The sequence below is a fragment of the Cucumis melo genome, chromosome 3 (assembly GCF_025177605.1).
Source record: "Cucumis melo cultivar AY chromosome 3, USDA_Cmelo_AY_1.0, whole genome shotgun sequence".
Lineage (NCBI taxonomy): Eukaryota > Viridiplantae > Streptophyta > Magnoliopsida > Cucurbitales > Cucurbitaceae > Cucumis > Cucumis melo.
In genome coordinates this window covers 1,453,546-1,475,509 of record NC_066859.1, presented here as the reverse complement: position 1 = coordinate 1,475,509, position 21,964 = coordinate 1,453,546, and the positions used below count along the sequence as shown (strand labels likewise).

General features: G+C 29.6%; 2 protein-coding genes across 2 annotated transcripts; one reads left to right on the top strand and one right to left on the bottom strand.

Annotated features, from left to right (window-relative positions):
* The first annotated feature begins 8,212 nt into the window (after positions 1 to 8,212).
* LOC103485711 (GRAS family protein RAM1-like) lies at positions 8,213 to 11,033 on the top strand. The gene is made up of 2 exons (XM_008443409.1): positions 8,213 to 9,157; positions 9,921 to 11,033. The coding sequence occupies exons 1-2, from the start codon at positions 8,213 to 8,215 to the stop codon at positions 11,031 to 11,033; spliced, it is 2,058 nt and encodes a 685-aa protein (XP_008441631.1).
* A 2,009-nt stretch (positions 11,034 to 13,042) lies between these two features.
* Positions 13,043 to 13,968, bottom strand: LOC103485463 (glutaredoxin-C1). Its single transcript, XM_008443083.3, has one exon. It carries the CDS (start codon positions 13,895 to 13,897, stop codon positions 13,523 to 13,525), a length of 375 nt encoding a protein of 124 aa, XP_008441305.1. The 5' UTR covers positions 13,898 to 13,968; the 3' UTR covers positions 13,043 to 13,522.
* Between the last annotated feature and the right edge of the window lie 7,996 nt (positions 13,969 to 21,964).

Sequence of the window (21,964 nt, the reverse complement as noted above, 5' to 3'; positions counted from 1 at the left end):
AGATGAACGATATACAATAAATCACAAAATTTAATGGCAGAAGAAAAAATGGAGGGGTGAAACGAAATGGAAATGGAACGAAAATAGTTGAACATGGAGTGATATGTTTCAATTAAAACAAATAACAATTACCCTAATTGGTAATAAATGCAATTGACTATTTTATTGTGATTAAATATAATCAAATTCTTATTAATTTTTTTTTATTTAATGATAAGGTCAATTTTTGACAAAATCTTATTAATGAAAAAAATAGAAAATTTAAGATAATTATGAGATAATAAATTTAAATTAGATTATTCCTCTAAAAATTACAAATCTTTTATTTGTATATGGTCCAATATAGCATTCAACTAATATATATATTATCATATCATATCATATGGTTGAGTTGAGAAATTAAGAAGTAAGAATACAAAGGATAAAACAAGTTAGTGTGTGTCTCCCAAAATAGCTCAAAGCATACAACTTTAAGTTTTCCATTTAATTAGAATTCATATAATATCTTCTTCCTTAAGGACACATAATTATGAAGACCAAGTCTTGTAATTTTGTAATTGTATATATTCATCTTTTTCTTCCTAATTTGTTCTTCTCAATAATATCAACAACCTTTTTCCAACCCTTTTCCATTCTATTATTTCATACCAATTCTCAACTATTTAACCCTATATATATCCTTTGACTTGAAACTTTCTTCCCTACCTACGTACCAAAAGTTTTTTTTTTTAATATCTCTTTTTTTTTAATACCTTTTTGTTCTTTCTATTTTTCTACTTTAATTTTAAAAATTAATATCATATGCACTTTTGTTTGTTTTGTCAACTAAAGTTAGGTATAAGCATACAATTTTGAACTTTATCATTTGCTTCAATTTTGTTTGGTTTATTGAGAAAAGAGGATCCATATTGGATGCAACAATATGTTTAAGCTAATTTAAAACAAGAAAGAAAAAGAAAAAAATAGTGTTTAGAAGTGTACATATCGTACAGTTGAATCACCACCAAACTCCAATTCTTTTTTTTTTTCAGTTTATATTGCATAGAACTTCAAACCTCTTAACTAGTTGAGTAATATTCATGTTAGCCCTTTAACTCAAAAGCTTAAAATCAATGCAAGTTACAACAAATTTACTCTTCCTACTTTCAATTGTGTACTTGAAATTTTATAGGTTGTCCAATAAGTATGGAAAAAACATTAATTCAAACAAGAGAATGACATTACAAGAATATCCTACTATGTTAAACCACTACTAAAAATAAAAAATAAAAAATAAAAGAATGGAAGAAATGTAAAGGTTTAGAGGTAATTATATTAATTAATTATGAAACATATATTTAAGAGATAATTAATTGAAATTAAGGTTGGAATTTGCTTTGAAAAGAGTGATAGATTTGGTGAGAGTGAGAGAAAAAGAGAATAAAAATGTAATAAAACGAAAAGAGGAGAATTTAATTGGCCGACTAAGGATGAAAAGTGCAAAAAAAAAAAGACAAACACTGAATTCCTTTGGCAAATCCAAGGGTTAGACGGCGCCAACCACACTATAACCGACGATTTTGCCTATGTTTTCCTTTTGTCATTTTCTTTTTTTTTTATTTCAATTTTACCCTTACAACTTTTTCTTTTTTACTTTTCCCAATGCATCCTACCAAACCATAATGCATCTCAAAAAACTACTTTCATGCAATCAACATTATACTCCTTTAACTCTTATATATATAGACATTTTCCTCTCCAATTTCAACTTGTCTAAGCGAATACAGTATATATATGAACAAACAATAATATACATGCATGTTGATTTTTCATAATCTGATCATGTTATTACGTAGAGATCATATTACATTAGAATAGTGTTTTGAGTTATGTTTAATGTTTTTTTTTTTATTTGTTAGGAGTGAAAATTTTATATATTAATTAGTTGGCAATGATGTAGCTGTAGTAAGTGAAGAATATATCTATATTTATGTATTCAAATTCTATATTGTGGAGTTTACAATCTTTGAAATGGGAATGCATGATGGATTATGGCTGTAAATTGTATAATTATGATAATTTTTCATTAGAATAATGATTGGTAGAATAATGATTTTTTTGTTAGACTAAAGTCTTTGTTTTGATAATGACAATTAGAGTGAAGTCTTTATTTTGATAATGACAAAGGTTACACACTTAGATTAAGAGTATATAGGAATTAAAGAAAATTAGGTATTGGTGATGTTTTGGACTAATTAATAGGTTGGAATGTATTTCATGATCATTAATGATTGGATTTTGTATCAAATTTCATTTTGGTATCCTTGTGAAACTTTTCTCTATTTCTATTATTATTATTATTATTATTATTATTATTATTATTATTAATAATCTTTGGCAGTGAAATTTTTATTTTTCATTCAATAAAATTCTTTTGGAAGGTGTGTCTCAGCTGCAACCTCAATCTAGAATGTTATAAGTATAGCTAAATTTGATCCAGAGAATTCACATGATCTTTACATGTCACCAACTTTTAATTTGTAATTTGCATTGCATGCAAAACGCCAGAGAAAAAATATGAGTGTGGTGTCCTACCACAAAAACTCTAATCCTTAAGTTAGTTTTTTACATAAGAACAGAACACACAAACTTTTATAGGAAGAAGATGAACACGTGATATGGAGTTTTTAGTTCTATATATAGTGGGGTTAAACCTAGAGTTTCCTCAATCCTTTCACGAATAGAACTCCAAAAGGTTTGGTTAAGTCTACACGAAAAGAATCATTTGATGTAGGCTAGCATTGAACTTTTAGGCCGAACCATCCACTTTCTTCCAATTGTACTAGGCATGCAAATGAGTAAGCTTGATGTAAATTTGTTTGGTCTTAACCTTAGAGATTGAGCTAGGCCGAGGCAAGCCCTTTTAAGTCAGATATCTTGATCGCTTCACCCACTTACTTTAGTTTCTAGCAATATCTACCTAGGCATGTTCACTTGTTTCGGGATCAAAACAACGTAACTATTTTTTATTTTATTCTAAAACTTTAATTTTATCTCTTGGTTTTTCCATAGGTCCAAAATTCCCCCTATAATATGCCATATAAGAGGACTAAAAAATAAATAGTTTTAAATGAAAAATTAGAAGATGGAAAATAAAATATTTGAAAGTATAGTATTGATATATATATATATATATATATATATATATATATATATATATATATATATATATATATATATATATATATATCATAACATCTCAAAGTTGTGTTTCATTGTAATTTATGAATAGTATTTAATAAGTTTAAATATTAGGATAAATTATGCCCAATAGACAAATACGCATATAGGTTTAATTAAGAACTTTTCTTTCTCAACACGACCCATTCATTAATCTTATACCATTAATTCATAGATTTAAACAAATAATTATGAACATAAGAGTAATCATTTATGTGGATTTTTTTTAAAATTGAGGTGTTGACTTTATATATTATTTTAAAATAAGAAGCGTTCTATATTAGGATCCTAAGATTCATCAGTGAAGGGAATTTGTTGATGTGAATGAAAGATAACATCGTGAGAGGAGTCTCACATATACTGTCGAACCCAAAATGGAATTCACTAATATTATCACTCTTTGGGAGAGCTTAAGTACGTGAAAGGTGAAGGGATCTTATATGTAGGAGAACCTAAGTACTCCTCAGGAGAAAGTCTCATATCTAGAGGAACTAAGCCAGAGTGGTAATACTAGTTGAGTGCTCTATATGAGTCACAATAGTAGGAGTATTGTAGATAAATACTACATTGTAAACTTGTTGATGTTAGTGGATTATTCTTTTTGGGCACATTGCCTCCCAAACGTAGGTTGTATCCCTTAATTGAGTTACCAACTCCTGTACCCTTTCTCTTTTACTTGTTACGATTGATGTCTATACTTTCCATTTGACATCTACAATTGTGTGACGAGTCATCTTAGTACTTTTTCGCTTTTTAAGATATAATTCTCTCTTGCTCCAAATATTAATATCTTAGAAGCTTTAATGTCTAGAATAATTGAGAAAATTAAATAGACAGAAAAATGGTTGTAAAAGCAATAATAACCAAAGTCTCATTGTTTGCTAAACGATAAGAAGAATATAAAATCAAAGTGAATTTTATTAGATTAAAATGTGGTACATAATTCATAAAATTTCATACGAATAAATTACTTAAAAAAACTTCATTTATTCAAAATATCAAATAACTTAAGTTTCATTTACTTCGTGATTCATTTTTATTTGTATGTTTTTAAAAATAGCGAGTACAAGAAAACAGATAAAACAGGTTTGATATAGTTATTTTTAAAAATGATTTTCCAAAAACAATCCTTGGAAATAACCCATTTAAATAACAAAGAATCATTTGTAATTTTTTAAAACATGTTTTAAAAAATTACAAATTGGAATTTTCAAATTCACAATCAAATAAAAAATTTTAATTATGAATTTAAATTTTAAATATTATAATTGAAATTAACCATATTTCAATTACATTAACAAAAAAGAAAAGAATTGGTTTATATTTTTTAAAACAGTTTTCCATTAATAGCTTAAAAAATGGCAATTTAACTTTACTTGAACAATGAAAAAAGCGCATGGAAAGAAAATTGATAAGTGAGAGAAAAAATTTAGAAAGTAAAATTCAATAGATAAATAGACTTTTAAATGAAAAATTAGAGCAAAAATTAGGGTGCTGGTAGAAAAAAAAAATATGTTCCTACTTTTCCCATGGAAGTTCATATGTTAAGTTATGTAGGAAAGAGGAATTAAAAATTATTTTAAGATCCAACTATTTTTCTAAAAATTGTAGAGGATATAAAGAGAAGGTCTTCTATATATGAACTTTCTTAATTAATTATGCCTACAAAAGAACAAATAACACAGTTTTACATATGAATTTACCCTAATTCAAATTAGGGATTGTGGTGTTTTTTTACTTGAAAAAATTGGGATGGTGATGTGATTTAGGGCTAGAATTAGTATTTTGAGCTCACACAACGGAATTTGTCGACATTACAAAAGTGTTACCTAATGTAATTACTCTAATAAAAATTGGTAAATAGTAAGAATATTTCATTGATTGATCCATCAATCATAATGAATCCGAATCACAAACATAAATGGATTGTTTTTTATCATGATTACTTAAAATTAAGAATATGTTACATTCACTTTTACTTTTATAACTAACCGTATATTAAAGAAAATAGTACCGATAAAGGTAACCACAAACATGACAAATTTGTAACTCTCTCATATGGTTACAGTTACATTATTTATAACGATAATGATAAACGCGGTAAATGGTTCTATACAATTTCATATTTTGATTATATATTTAGAGGTGAGCCATACTGTTCACTACGCTTAATTACAATGAAATACAAATAAATAATGACAAAATTTAATGAATTGGGTCCATTTTTCAAATTGGAGTAAACATGACCTGAAAAAAACATGAAAGAATTGTTTGTATTAGAAATTATGTACTAATATTAATGTTGTTAATTAGATACTATTATGGTGAATTGATCTTCTTTCCTAATTTTTCTTTAAAAAGAAAACACTGACATAAGCGAAAAAGAAAATGTTTAATTAATGTCTTTATATTTCATCATTGACCAACGATAATTAATTTAGGTCATGGGTCGTAACACATAAAATGAGATTTAGATTTGGAATCTTTTAAAAAATATAAAAGAGTGGCAAAGTATTTATACTATAACAATTTTGAAAATAAAAAAAGTCCATAGACCCAACATGTAAAATACCAAAAATGTCCTGTTAGATTTGAGTAATTTGTTACACGTTTAATTAATTAGGTTACATGATCGTTTAGATTTGGCTATACGATTGTCTAGATTTGACTACTAATTTGGTACACGATTATTTAGATTTAGTTCGTTTGGCTGATCGTTTAGATTTGGCTATCCCAAATATAAACCATTTTTTTTCAAAATTTGGTATATGATCATTTAGATTTGGCTACACGATCGTTTAAATTTGGCTATACAATCGTTTAGATTTGGCCCCAAATTTAAACGATTCTTTTTTCAAAATTTGGTATAAAATTTTTTTTTTTGAATATTTTTTATACACAATCTTTTGGTTTTGGTTACCCTAATTTAAATGTCTAACCAATTTTTTTGCAAGATTCTTATATATCATCAGATTTGATTACCTAATCTAAACATAAAACTAATCTAAACGTAAAAAAAGAAAAGAAGAAAGACGATATACAATGCAGGCAGTGAATGAAAAAAATAAAAAGAAAAAGAAAGAAAGAGGAAGAAAGACATGACATCTAAAAAATAGAGAAAAAAAAACAATAAAAACGATAGAAAGAAATAGATTTGGTTACCCAAATCTAAAAACAAAAAAATGGAGCTAAAAAAGAAAGTACGCAGACGATTATTACAGAGGAGAAGATTAAAAAAATACGGTCAAGAGACAAAGTTGGAAGGACAAACTTGAAATATTTAAAAAATAACTAAATTTATGAATTTTATTATTTCAAATAGTTTGTTATATTTAGGAAAGTTTCTCCCACATATTTTTTATTAAATGATAATTATCCTTCTCTAATTAATTTTATTAATCAAACAACAAGTTAATCAGTGTATAATTGTTTTAAAATGCATGAACTTTAAAAAGAAAATCCAAAATTGATAATTTACATTATTGTTTTTTCTTTTTTTTCTTCGTGAGTTTAGATATTTATTTTGGTCCTATATGTTAAACTACAATTATTCTAGATATGCTCTTAAATCAATCATATCATTATATATATATAATAAACGCTGCCCTTTTAAGATTCCAAGAATACAATAATTAACATAAAATTAACTATTGTTACATTCCTTTTCTATATATATAAATGGAAGTCACAATTATATGTTTCGAAATTATTTTTTTCTATTTCTTCCAAGGATTCAACAAGTTGTTACAATTTAGTTTGTGAGGTCAATTTTCTTTTTGAGAAAGATACAATAAATAAATAAGTAGGTGTAGTCGAGCATCTCCACTAGTTGAACACCGCTTTAGCATTCTCATTATCCCCGCTTCATTAATGATAAAACAAGATAGTACAAGGAAGCAAGGAGAAAGAAGAGGACTAGAAGTTTGTGAGCTCAATTTTATAAATACAAGTTACAACTACCACTATGCTTCTGATGTTAATCTTTCTCAAACACATTCTAAGTATATACCTCCACTAATTACGGTATATGTTATGGACCAAAGAGATTTAGAGAGATTCGAATCTCCATTTCAATGTTTTGAAAAGATAATTTATCCAAGTTGGCAATTTTTTTGGGTCGTTTTATAATGGATAACAAATTCAACAATAGACCCGACATTAATTCTTAAGTAAATTCGCCTGACCTTACGACATTTAGGTGTCGTCGGTAGGTTGTCACATGAATTGATCTCCATAATCTTTTAGTTAGTTATTGAGACCATTTTTAGTACTACGCAATCTATGTGGTTATAAATTTTGCTATATTTATCACTTTTTTTTTTTTTTTGTTTTAATATTAAGGGTATCTTCCCTTCCAATGATCAGCCGGCCCCATGTTTGGGAGATAAATGAGATTTTGGGCCTTCCCCACTCCCACAACCTAAGACTTTTGAACTCTCTTAAGGGACAGTAAAACAGTTTAAAAAAAAAACAACGTTAATTTCTCTAGGAAACAGCTCAACAAAATCTAGGTAAATTAATTATAATTTTGATTATGAAATCATATAATAATTCATCCATATAATGATGATAATAATAATAATAATAATTATTATTATTATTATTATTATTATTAATAATAATAATAATAATAATAATAATAATAATAATAATAATAATAATAATAATAATTAATAATAATAATAATAATAATAATAATAATTAATAATAATAATAATAATAATAATAATAATAATAATAATTAATAATAATAATAATATAAGACCCTAATTTTTTATTCTTTCTACTAACTGACAAAAATCCCATCACCATTATATAAACAACCAAACTCCCTTCTTTCCAAAAGTTCTTTCTTTTATATCAAAATTCCCTCTTTTTAATTAACTTGTTTCTTTCTCATAAAAAAAGAAGAAAAAAAAACTTGTTTTATCTAATCTTCTGGGTGTGTGTTTGAGAATTTCATTAGAGAATTACCAAAAAAGAAAAATCAAAGATGATCAATTCTCTCTGTGGAAGCATTGGATCCAGGAAGAGTACTAATACTACTACTGATCAACCCTCCTCAACTTGCACCACCAAGCAACAACACCATCTTCCTCACCCTACTTCCCCTACGGATTCCGTTTCCGCCAAAACCGCACCAGTATCCTCTTCCGATCACTTGGAGCAAACCGCCCTCACCCCGCCTAGCCTCGACTTCCCTGCTCCAAAATTCGACATCGATGGCGATATCGATATCCAATCACCCGACAACTCGGTATGGGATTCCTTGTTCGCTGACCAACTCGATTGCGATTTCATGATCTCGTCCCCCGCGCGGAGCTTATCGTCGCCTCAAAACTTGAGTTTCAACTATTATAACTACAATTATGGGCAAGCAATGATGCAGTGTTCTCCTCCAAGGAGTTGCTCTCAAGTTGGAGCTTCAAGTAGTGTTCAAAAAGGGAAAGGACTTAGTCCACTTCATAAAGTCTTTAATTCACCAAGCAATCAATATATGCAAGCAATTGAGGGAAATAATAATTCTTCTAATTCAATTCAAACTATTGGAGAATTATTGGAAGATTATCAGGAAGAAGGATTTGAAACATATCATCAAAACATGAGCAAGATTTCAGGTATTGGAGAATCATTGCAATATTATGATATATCAACTTCTTCTCTTCCACCTATTATTTTTGAGGATTTGGCTCTTCCAAATTCTTCAAATATTATTTGTGGATCAAATCAAGAATCATCAACTGTGGAGAGGGAATTCTATAATCAAATTGGAAGTTCTAATATTACAACTGCCTCATTGCCACAACAAGGAGATCAAGGACAAGAGAATCCGCCGCAGCTGCCACCACCGTCGTTACCGCTGCTGCCACCACCTAAGCAGCCCCAAAATCAGCTCAACCATAGCTTGATGGCTCCTGTTCCTGTTGGATCTGAGCAGGTATTTATTAGTTAAAGATCACTGTCTGTTTAATTACTTAGATGGGAGGGTTGATCACTTTAATCTTACAACATCCTTTTGAACACTAATTAAACTTGAAAGTTTGTGCATTTAACCAATGAATAAATCATAGGGAAAACAGATGAAATGATCATGTTAAGAAATGTCGTGACAATACTTTAGCAAGAAAGAGAAAAGGAAAAGTTTGTCCTGTTTGATAACTATTTAAACTTTATTTAGTTTTTTATTTTCTATTTTTTAAAATTAAGCCTATAAGTATCTTATCCTTCTATTTTTTATTGTCTACATTTTAAAAGTGTTTTCAAAATCAAACCTAAATTTTTAATGCTAAAAAAACTAAAGTAGTTTTTGTTTTTCATTTTAAAAAATTAGCTAAAGAAATCAAATTTCTACAAAGAAAATACCAAAAACCACAAGTAAGAAAAATTATGAAAAAACAAACACAATTTTGAAACCAAAATGGTTAATTATCATCAAAGGAGGTTTTAGTTCTTTCTCATTGGATATATCTATCTTTTTGTACATTCCTTTTTGAATTAAGGATATTACTTTCAAGGTATAATAAAGGTGTCAACATATATATCAACGTAAGTTAAAGATATTCGGGTACATTTGTGTTGTTCTCTCATTACCCGTTTCTTGTTCAGAAATATGAATTCAACTACAAAATCATAGGGTAATATATTATGATTGATTTAAAGAGGTGTAAATTAATATATCCAATTTTTTAAAACATATATAGGAACAAGATAGTGGACTTCAACTGGTGCACCTCCTTCTTGCATGTGCAGAAGCAGTAGCAAAAGAAGATTACATGTTAGCTAGAAGATATCTTCATCATCTCAATAGAGTTGTAACTCCCATTGGTGATTCCATGCAAAGAGTTGCTTCTTGTTTCACTGAAGCTTTAACTGCTCGTCTTGCTGCCACTCTCACAACCTCGAAACCCTCTTCTTCAATCCCTCCATTCCCTCAAAACTCCCTTGAAATTCTCAAGATTTATCAAATTGTTTATCAAGCTTGTCCTTATGTCAAATTTGCTCATTTCACTGCTAATCAAGCCATCTTTGAAGCCTTTGAAGCTGAAGAACGTGTACATGTCATTGATCTTGATATTCTCCAAGGCTACCAATGGCCAGCTTTCATGCAAGCCCTAGCCGCTCGCCCCGGTGGCTCCCCTTTCCTCCGAATCACCGGTGTCGGCCCTTCCATCGACGCCGTTCGAGAGACTGGTCGTTGCTTAACTGAGCTCGCTCATTCTCTCAACGTCCCTTTCGAATTCCATGCAATCGGCGAACAACTTGAATCCCTAAAACCAAACATGTTCAACCGTCGCGTTGGTGAGGCTCTAGCGGTTAATGCTGTGAACCGTCTCCACCGTGTCCCTGGAAAGAGCCTTGGGAATTTACTAGGAATGATCCGAGATCAGGCTCCAAATATCGTTACCCTAGTTGAACAAGAAGCAAGCCATAACGGGCCGTACTTCTTGGGGAGGTTTCTTGAAGCTTTACATTATTACTCTGCGATTTTCGACTCACTGGACGCAACATTTCCGCCGGATTCAGCGCAACGGGCAAAGGTGGAACAATATATATTTGCTCCGGAGATAAGAAACATCGTGGCATGTGAAGGACCGGAGCGGATAGAACGACACGAGAGGCTCGAGAAATGGAGGAAATTAATGGAAGCAAAAGGGTTTAAAGGAGTGGCGTTGAGTAGTAATGCAGTGACACAATCAAAAATATTGCTTGGTTTGTATTCATGTGATGGATATAGATTGACTGAGGACAAAGGATGCTTGTTGTTGGGGTGGCAAGATAGGGCTCTTATTGCAGCTTCTGCATGGAGATGCTGAGGAGGATATTTTTATTCTTTTTATTACATACAATTCAATAATATAATTGTGATTTTTTTGTTTTTGTTTATTTTAATTTTTTTGTTTTTGTTTATTTTAATCATCATGAATTTGTTGTTATAGTTTTTATCTATATATATGTACATATATATATGTGTATATATATATATATATATATAATTATTATAACTTACAAACAATGTACAAGAACAAGAAAAATAGTGTTAAGAACTAGGAAGAAATCTCATATTATATACATAGGTCATTGGAAAGGGAGATCTCTTGGATTAATTACTATAGATTTGTTCCTTGTGATATTACATGTTATGTGTTATTAGATTTTTTAAAAAAATATTTATTCATTTATTTATTTCGATTGAATATTTAATAGAAATGAAATATAGTCAAATTGTGAAGGTTAATTCTCAATTATATGATATGGATGATTGAACCCATCAACCTTTAAGGATGGAGGTGGCTTCAATACTATTATTGAATCAAACTCAGTTTTTTGTAATATGTTAATCTTGATAACAATATTGATTAATTGCAATCCTAGATTGCATCTAATTCCATACATCTCTTAAGGTTGTAAAAAATGAAAGCAATTAAATGTTTTTAATAAAAAGAAATTGTCAATTTGCAATACTTTATTAGAGAATTGTGAGGGGTGACAAGTTTCTTTCTTTGATAAATTATAGATGTTGAGGGCTACATTTTAGAAAAAAAAATGTATATAGAAGGCCTAAAGTTTAAATCTAAGTTAATGGGCTATGATATGGCTAATTGGGCCTACCTTGAAGAGGTTCTTTACCATTTATTATTATTATTATTATTATTATTTATATACGAATGATACAATCCATCGAACTTTTTGACTTCTTTCTAATTACTTAATTTAGATTACATGATGGTCGTTGTATTTATTTTTACTCACTTGTCTAATTCACAGTTTACTCCATGATCACAATCTCTTTTTTATTTTTTGAAATTAAATTTTTTGAGTTTCTCTTTTACAATAATTTTCCAATGCATTCGAAATATACACAAAGTATACTAGTCGAGTAATATTCTCTGATACTTTTCATATCATAAATATTCAAAGTAGCAAGAAAAATACACAAATTACTCCAGGGGTAATTATACACAATTTCAAATGTATATATAAAGATAAAAATATTAGAATTAACCAGGAAACTTTTTCCTCCATGAGAAGAAAAGAAAGAAGATGAAGAGGAACAAAAATGATATGTTAGGACCTCAAGTAAATTGACTTGAAAACCCTTTAAAATTGTTAGATCCCAATAAATTTAAAACCTCCACTTTGTATTTCTGGATAAAGAAAGCTGAAAAGGAAGCAATAGCAAAGATGTATAAAAATATGATATGTTACATCACACTCCATACACAAAAAGAAATCCAAAATTAATATATGCATCATATATATATTTATTATATACGTTGAAATGTTTTTATATGTTATATTGACATTTTTAATGATGATGCACGGAATCTCTTATCAGAGCTTGAAAGCAATACATTTTAAGTTATTCAAGACTTTCAGTCTAAGACTTTAGAGGGTATAATAAATGTAAACCCTCTCTAATCTCGTTGGTGTGATAAGTATTTTGCATTATTTTATAGTTTGATCTTCTAAATAATAAAAGCATTATCTGAATTCTTTCACGCTCATGAATAATAACAAATAGTTAACATACTATTAGGAAATTAATCACGTAAATTTGTCTTTTATTCTTCTCGTTCTTTTATTCATCTTTTTTCTATTATAAAACACATATCACCTAATTCACCTATGATCAAACTCAAACATTAACACAACTAATATATATTCAAAAATAATATTTCTTTTTTCTTACATCACAATGTAGATAAAGATTTGAACTTTAATATATAACTTCTCTAATTAACGAACTAAATTATGCTTAACTAACTTGACTTGGGTTTATGAAATATCATTCATAAGTAATATAATATTGAAAGAGAAATTCTACCCATAAAATATCATTCATTCACTTAATTTGTCTCGACAACAAATAATACAGAGGAGGGAGGTCAGCTATTACATTTCAATCTTTTTCTGCTAATCAAAAGAGAGACTAAACCAAATGACTAAACAAAATTAAAGGAAAAAAGAAAGATAATAATAAATGTTTTACCAAAATTGAACATTAATTAGTATGTCCAAAGTAGTGGGGACTGACAAATATAGATAAAACCCATAAAACAGACACTGACACTCCTCTTCCTCTATAAAAAAGAATCAATGAAAAAGAAAAAGGTCATACAATGTATTCTCTCCCTTGGTTTATTTTTGAGTAAAAAAGATTATTCCTTGGGATAGATTTAGTATGACTGTCTGATCATCTAAACCATGGGAGATAGGTTAACCTCAAAGTCCAATGGATATAGGACTGTAAGTCACTTACTCTAATCCTTTCCAATAAATATTTCGAAAAAGAGATTAAGAGTCAAAGCCAGAGAGCTCCGGCATCTTTAAGAAGAGGAACTAGAGTTCCACTAATATGGGAGGCCATGACTCTATCCATGGCACCCACGAGTTTACCACCGACAAACACGACAGGAACAGGAGAGGAGCTTCCCAAAAGTCTCATGAGTGCCTTCTCCATGTCCCCTCCTCTCGGATCCTCGTCGAGTTCATAGACTGTTGGATTCACTCCCATTCCACAAAACAACCGTTTTATAGCGTGACACATGCAACATGTACTAACGCTGAATATGACGACGGCGTTCTCGGCTGCCAACCGCTCTATACGGTCGACGGGATCCTCGAGGACGGAGGTGGACATGTAACAGCCCCAAGATGGTGTGGTTTGGTAATGCATATTTAATATTATGGTTCCTACACTAGAGAAGCTAACACAGAAACAAAAGACACAAGATGGGATTGTTTTTCTTTTTTTGGTGAATGGAAACTTGGGGGGCTGTTTGTGTATTATTTATAGAGGAAGGGCTTTTGTAAAACTAATTAATTTGAAGAGACAGGATGTAAAGAAGTGAATTAAATAAAGGGGCAAAAAGGCAAAAGCTTTGGTCTCCATATAAAAGTAGAACAAAGATAGTGGTCAGCGAGCGCATGCGATATCTGTATGAGCTGAGAGAAAAAGATTATGGAATTACATTTTTTTTTAGTATTGTGAACTAAAAGAAAAAAAAGTGAAAAGCATTTGGAAAGAAGGACAAAATGAACATAACAAAAGCATATCAATATGTATGTATGTATATAATAAATTGTTTATAATTGTAATTTCAAGGGGTGGATGGGATGACAGTTCCTTAGCGCAAGGCTCTATGCATTATTAGATAGAAATCTCAAAAGAGCAAAATCATCTTTAATTCATGGATTTCTATTTGTTGGACTATCAAAAATGAAAGAAGTAATTGTAACAACTATACGAAAACGAGCATTTAGTAATAATTTGTGGGAGAATGTTTGCTCTTTTGCTGACATCTGGTGTTACATGCATATCAAAAATAAACTACACTTGTCGAATTATCAATCCTAAACCATGATAATGATATATATATATATATATATATATATATATATATATGTTTGAATCTGAATACTTCTATTTAATTTATTTGTTCTTCCCCTCTCGTATTAGTTCTCCTTCAACCACTCCCTCGTATACCTCTATTTTTGAACTATTCTCTGACAACAATATCTTCGTATTTGTTTGATTTTATATGAATGAAATTGGAGTTCTAATACAATGAATGGTAAGAGTTCGTCAGCCTACTTGGAATTCTCTGATGCACCTAATGATATAAAGTTTTGTTCAGATAATTTGTTGAATTTGTAAAATAAGTTAATTTTATCAATGGCGGTTAAAGTATATTTGTAATTTTCTTAATAACCTATTAATCTTCCCTCCCCATTTGTATAAACACCTTCGTTGGGTTCTTTAAATGAGATGAGGGAGTGAATTATCTCAAACTTCTTTGTTTAATAGCATGCATACTTATCATATCTTTCTAAAAAATTGAGGAGTGGCATGTAAAAATAATATCATTCGTTTTTAAAAATTGTATCGAAGAGGTCTTTAAACTTTAAGTCTTCGTTGACCTTTCGATATATAAAATAGTCCGATATCTAACCGATTCTAAATTTTACAAATATAAATTAATTAATATCTTTGATATTAATGTCTGTCCCATCACTGTTAATTTCATTTATCAAGGAACCAAAAGATGGTTGCTACTGATTGTTATCATTGCATTTAGATCCCCTTTTGTTGATTTAAATAAATATGGATTAGGATTAGATACCAAACAAAACCAACGTGGACACATCACAAATCTATGTTTCTTCCCCTTTCTAATAGATGCAAAATGCTTAATTATTTATGGCATGTGTTCTCTTTGGTACTTTCTGTTTTATAAGAAAACAAGGAGAAGTTTATTTCTACAATGTGAATTACAATCAACCTCCCACCTATTTTTATGCACACAAATTTTTACGACTTTCCTTATAAAACTACTTAAAAAATCTTATATCAATAAATAAAGTTATCTTTATCAACTTTTACATACCTAAGATCACCTTGGCTAAACATGAGACTTTGTTGCACTTCTCATCAACGTTCGTTCATTAATATAGAGACAAAGTCATGTAGGCTTGAGTATGTTAAGATGAATGACTTTTCAAATTAATCCAAGTGGTTACTGAGGTTAAAAAATGTGAAGGATCGAGTTAGGGAAAATTAAGTTCAAACTTATATGGTGAAAGATTTAAATCATTTCATGTAATAAGGTAGTTGGGTGGGCTATATGTCTAATATGAGAGGGGGAATGTATGGATTGTTTAACATACCCTTGTGACTTATAGGCATGTATGATTGAGCATGCTGTTTTGCTTTGTAACCGATGTATAAGGTTTGTTTCTGTTTAGTGAAGCATGTTTTCTTCTTAGACAAAATACCAAGACACCAATAATATGAAAGACCAACACTCTAAAATGACCTAATTAATTCTCTATAGGAAGCCCTAAAGAGTCAAAAGAGAGGTTTATTTAATTAGAAAGAGGGAAATGGTTGGGAGTGAAAATAAAAACAAATTGTCTAACAAAATAATCACGATATGATTGTCTTTTAATAAATTCATAAATAATTGAAAAAAGTGCGCGCGCGTATCTAACAATTCAAATCTAGGGTATATATATATATATATATATATATATATATTTATATGCTCCAGTAACAAAGCAGCGTGCTATATAGAATCTAGGGTATATTTTGTAGTTTTTATCTCATGTATCTAACAATTCAAATTTCTACCAACTATATTATGATGGTCTTTTTGAATAATTATTTTATGACAAAAACATAAAAAATATGTGGTAGGTAATTAGGTGTGAGTTTGGAGAGTACTAACGTTTTGTTGACTCGGTCCACTTCTTATTTATTTATTGTTCATTATTTATCGATATCTCACGACTAACCAATTTTATTTAAACTTAAGAATCATACTCTTTCGCCAAACGCTATGTTATATAATTGATAAAAGTCTCAAAATCTCTCACTCATATGAAGAATAAACATGAAATTTTTGGGAAGGAAAAAATAGAAAAAATGAAGAAAATAATCACTAAGATTAATATATAAATTAATTAGAGTATAAAACATAATTAAATAGTGTTGTTTGTTAACAAAAACAAAAAAGTAATTAGAGTTTAGATGATATGGTAAAAATATAGGAATGGTAATAAGTGGGAGAGTCACGCGTAAAAGGTAAAAAAGAAAAAAATTAACCCCACATCCGATGTTGGGTAACACAAGAGGTTAAAAAGGGAATTAAAATGTTTAAAGTTATAAATTAAGAATAATAATTAATATTTGATTTGATTTGATTATTAATAATAAATGTTTTAAGTAGTAGTGATATTTGTGAGTGGAATGGGAGCACGCATGTTTCTCTTATGTTTCAGACATGTACACGACATGTTTCTCTCTTGCTATAATATTAATTAATATACCTATCTATGTTTCTTCTTCTCTTTTTTCTTCCTTTCTTCATTCATCAATACCTTTGTTTTTCTTTCTAATTTTAATTCTTTTTGTTCAATATTTGGTAAACCATGAGTGTTATTTGAGACAACAAACGTTCCTATGTAATGATATTATCCATTTTGTTATGAAATGAGACAACAAATGTTCATATATATATATATATATAACAATTGTATGATATTATCCATTTTGGACATACGTTTCCATGACTTTTATTTTTTGTTCCACCCAAAAGGTCATCTTAATCTCTTAGACTTATTTGTCATCCCTAGTAAATCCATGGTCATCTCCTTATTTATTCAATTTGGGACTTTCACTCCATTCCAAAAAATAAAATGAGATTTTGTTATGAACGACCTACCAACATTAATGCAAGATGATCCACAATCCTTAGAAATTAAACCAATGAAACTTACATTTTATTTACGTCATATAACACTTAATTGTCTGGATTTCAGTATCACCTTAAGAATGGTTTCACTCATCACAAGTGGTCGTGGTAGAGCCCTACTCTAATTAATGTTCATGTCAATCACAGTTTTCATTTTTAATCACAATTTTGACAATTGACCTTCCCTCCACGATATGATATAACTAAATCTATAACTATTTTTAAAAACATTCATATATATATATATATATATATATATATATATATATATTAAGAAAAAAGCCTTTCTTTATAATAGATACATATTTTTAATGTCATGACTGAGAAAATATCACTGTTAAAATTGTATGTAAGGAACTTATAGCAATTGATATTTTCAACTATACATATAAAAATCACGCCTATCAACTTGAATATGATTAAACCAGTTAAAAGATATATTATCTATGTTTACATCTCCACCAAAACTAGAATTAGATTATGCAATCATAATTTAACACGACATGGCATATAAAATTTCCCTTTTCATGCTTGTTCTCTATATTTTTTTTGTGTCATAATAAACAATTACATGTATATTAAGAACATGAAGCTTCTGACTCAGCACAAACACAAACACAAGCACAAGCACAAGCACACACCCTTTTCAAAGCATAACAAAAAAGAAGAGAGAATTGTAAAGAAAAAAAAAAGGAAACATCTTGCCATTCCCTCCTCTTTCATTTGTTAATTAAATGAAAGCACTTTTGTTGAGTGTTTTAGGGTTTTAATTATTTAGGAGATGAGAGAATGGGTGTGTGTGGGACAATGGACGGCCCCTTTGGCAGCCTTTGCTTCCCTCATTGAACATATTATACATATTTGGTGACGTTATCCCAACGTTGACTGCTTTTTTAAGTTTCTGTCTTCTTCTCTTTGCTTTTCCCAAATTATATCTCTATTCTTTTCTTGTAAAGTTGCTGGGGACATTGACCATTGAGATACGACAACCATGAGTGTGTTTGAGTGCGAAAATGTGGATGTTTGTGTCTCTTTTTAATTTATTATTCTTGAACGGAATTCTATTTATAATTTTAAATCGAATATCACTCTTTAATTTTATAGAGTTTCCTTTCAAAATCAGTTTGCAAACAGAGATGTAGCTCATGATGTTGGAAATCGGTTTGGAGCACTTCTAGCCCATAACAAAAAGCATTTTGTGAATAACTAGTATGCTACGTTATTCCACATTACAAGATTTTGAATTGCTATACAGATTTATATACAAAATACTTCATTGACAGTGAGTTTCCAAATTAAAGTTTGGGTTGGGAGACATTCTCAACTCAACCCATATTTTGGGTTGGTTGGATTGTCGACCCGAATAATCCGAATTAAGTTTTCAACCCAACCCAACCTAATCCGTAAAATATGGATTGAGTTGTCGGGTTTTATTATTATTATTATTATTATTATATATATATATATATATATATATATATATATATATATTTTAAGGGCCGACAAGAAGAATAACAAAATTATAGGTTTACTTTGAATAAATGACAATTTTATTTTTAAATTAATAAAATAGCAAAACAGGAAATTTGTAAATAATAAATGGGAGAACAATGCCTTAAATGTCCCTACCTAATTGACAGATGTGATTTCTAAATACATTTGTAACAGAATCTACAAATACCCTATAATTAATACAAACTATGCACCCGCACTTGAGACATGACTGCTCGAGGACGAAGGCTTCTTCAACGGCGAGGAGAGCATGCCCTGTTGCGGCAACATGCTACGAAGAAGGATGGATGGTGGCGGCGGCTTCGACGGATGGAGGGAGATTGTCACCAAAGATCTTAGTGGAGAGAAGAGAGGTAGGGGCCGTGGCTGCCGTGTGATTTTGAAGAAGAAGAAGATGAGAGTGGGAGGGGCTGCAGCTGAGATGAAGAAGATGATGATGAATTTAGGGTTTTAAAAAATGATATAATAATAATAATAATAATAGTAGTAGTAGTAATAATAATATAATTCATATTACATTATATTATATTATAATATTATAAAATTTATATTCTCTTTTTTTTTCTTTTCCTTTCCAAACCTAAATAATTTTAATACTCAACTAAATAAAATATTAATAACTTATGATAATAATATTGAAAATTTTTACATCAAAATTTTGACATTAGGAATTCAAATTAAGAATCTAAATTTAATGTATTATGTGTGTTTTTTCGTAAATAACTTAAAAAATAAAAATGGTGAAATTAAGAGATTATCCATTATCTTTGGCATGATTTTAGGAATTCAATTTTGATTATAAAATTAATTAATTTATGTATATTTTTCGTAAATAATTTAAAAAATAAAAAATGGTGAAAATAATGGATTGTCCATTATTTTGTATCTTAATAATTAGGGATGTTGAAACTAATGGCATATGTTTAAGGATTGTTGGAACAATATAATATTTTTTTGATTTAGTTAAGAATTATTGTTTACAAATATACTGTATTCGTGATATGTGATATTTTGTTTGATTTTTTTATCTCAACAAATGCACTCTATTTGTTTATGGGCAATTGTCATCCGTGGTGGGGTAATTTCGAGCTAAAAAAAAAGTAGAAAAATATTTATGGCAATTAGTTTTGCTATAAATCAAAATAATATAACAGTTTGCTATTTTTCTTTTTTTCTATCCTCATATTTGTTATTTCCACAGATTTCCCTATTTTATATTAATGTAGAATGATGCGCATACGCACCTCGTCGGGAGACTTTTCATTATGTTTATGTTTTTCTATTTTAAGAACTATATTTTGTTGTAGTCAACTTATTCGTATTATTAATTTTAATTCTATTTTTTTAAATTTGTGTTTGTATATTTATTAATTTATTTTAATTTATATTTAATTTGTTTTAATTTAATCAAAAACTTCTTAAAAATTTTTTGAGCTATCCGAACATCATTGTGAATGTTTGAGCAAAATATTATAAGGAAAAAAGTAAAAATAAAATATTTAAAAAAATATATAAAAAAGATTTCCCGACGTTCTTTACGCCGGGAAAAAAAACGTCGGAAAAGAGGTTTTCCCGACGCATATCTCGGCATCGGGAAAAGAGGTTTTCCCGACGCATATCTCGGCGTCGGGAAAACCTTTCCCGACGCCGTGTTGGTACGGCATCGGGAAAGCCTCTCGCGACACATTTCTCCCGACGTTCTTTTCGACGTCGTTTTGTACGTCGGGATATCCTTTCCCGACAAACTTTTCATTTTCGCCGACGTATTTGTGCGTTGGGAGTACCCCCGTCTCTTGTAGTGGTTGATCTAAATTTTTCTGCCCTCCAATCCAAGATCCAACCCAACCTGAAAAAAATCAAAAATTTCAATCTAACCCAATTCACATTTTTAAACTAACTCAACCCAACCCAATCTATATAATATGGGCGTTGGGTAGTTCAGGTCTTACATCCTTATTTCAAATTATGGTTGGTCAGATAAGTGGGCTTAGACAAGTGTGTAAAAAGAATTTTTTTTTTTTTTTTTTTACTTTTCTTTTTCAAATTTAAAATTTTTGAATGAATAGATGATCTAAGAATATAAAATTGTGTTATCATTGAAGATGAACTAGCCATTGAGGATTTGAGGATTTAATGACATCAAAGCTGCATTGTATTTTACTTTGAAGGCAATATGGCTATTTTACGGAAGAACAACTTGGATCTACATTTGGGTTTACACATCATCTATCTTACAAAGAATAAGAACTCGATGTCTTGATTTTTTAAAACATGGAAAATTAGTGTTTCAAATCTCAAACAAGGTAGCAAAATGCAAGGTCACCGGCCAATGGCCATGCGTGTTATTTTAATTTTGACTACTTAGCTTTTTTAGGAACTTGAAGCAGTAGTGTTGTAGGAGTTATGGGGGATATGTTTTTATGCATGTTTTGATGTTGGGATTTGACGGGAAGCACTTTTGTTTTGTCTCCCTCTTCCTATTCCCATGCTTTTTTTCTTCTTCTTCTTCTTCTTCTTTTTTTATTAAAAAAAAAAAATTGTCCTCTTTGACTCTTTTAAGAGACTGTGTAATGCTTAATTAGTCGTCCTTATCATTTCTTTTCTTTTTTTTTTTTTTTTATTTCTTACTTCCATGTGGCCCAATAGGAATATATCAAATTACATTTGTTTTCAATCCATCATTCTCAAGCCACTTCCTGCTATACTTTATCCTCCCATCTTTAATTCTTCCTTTTAATGTTAGATGTTCGAATTTCTTGTCTTATGGATGGTGTAAATCTAGAGGATCAAGAGCACTTCAATCGAACTTCAATCGAAGAACTTGAATTGTCTTCTTGTTCATAGGTCTCTCATTTAGGGTTAGGGTGAGTTGTGACAAGCTAGCTCATGGTAGAATGTTTATGGGATCACACATCTCAGCTTTGGTTGAGATTATCGTTTGGGCATTGGCCTTTTGATTTGGTTTAATTTGTTCAAGG

Bases quoted from the DNA above. Each gene is read 5' to 3' on its own strand.
- LOC103485711 (XM_008443409.1), top strand. From the start codon at position 8,213: ATGATCAATTCTCTCTGTGGAAGCATTGGATCCAGGAAGAGTACTAAT. The intron at 9,158-9,920 runs GTATTTATTAGT...AAACATATATAG, and splicing joins TTCCTGTTGGATCTGAGCAG to GAACAAGATAGTGGACTTCA.
- LOC103485463 (XM_008443083.3), bottom strand. From the start codon at position 13,897: ATGCATTACCAAACCACACCATCTTGGGGCTGTTACATGTCCACCTCC.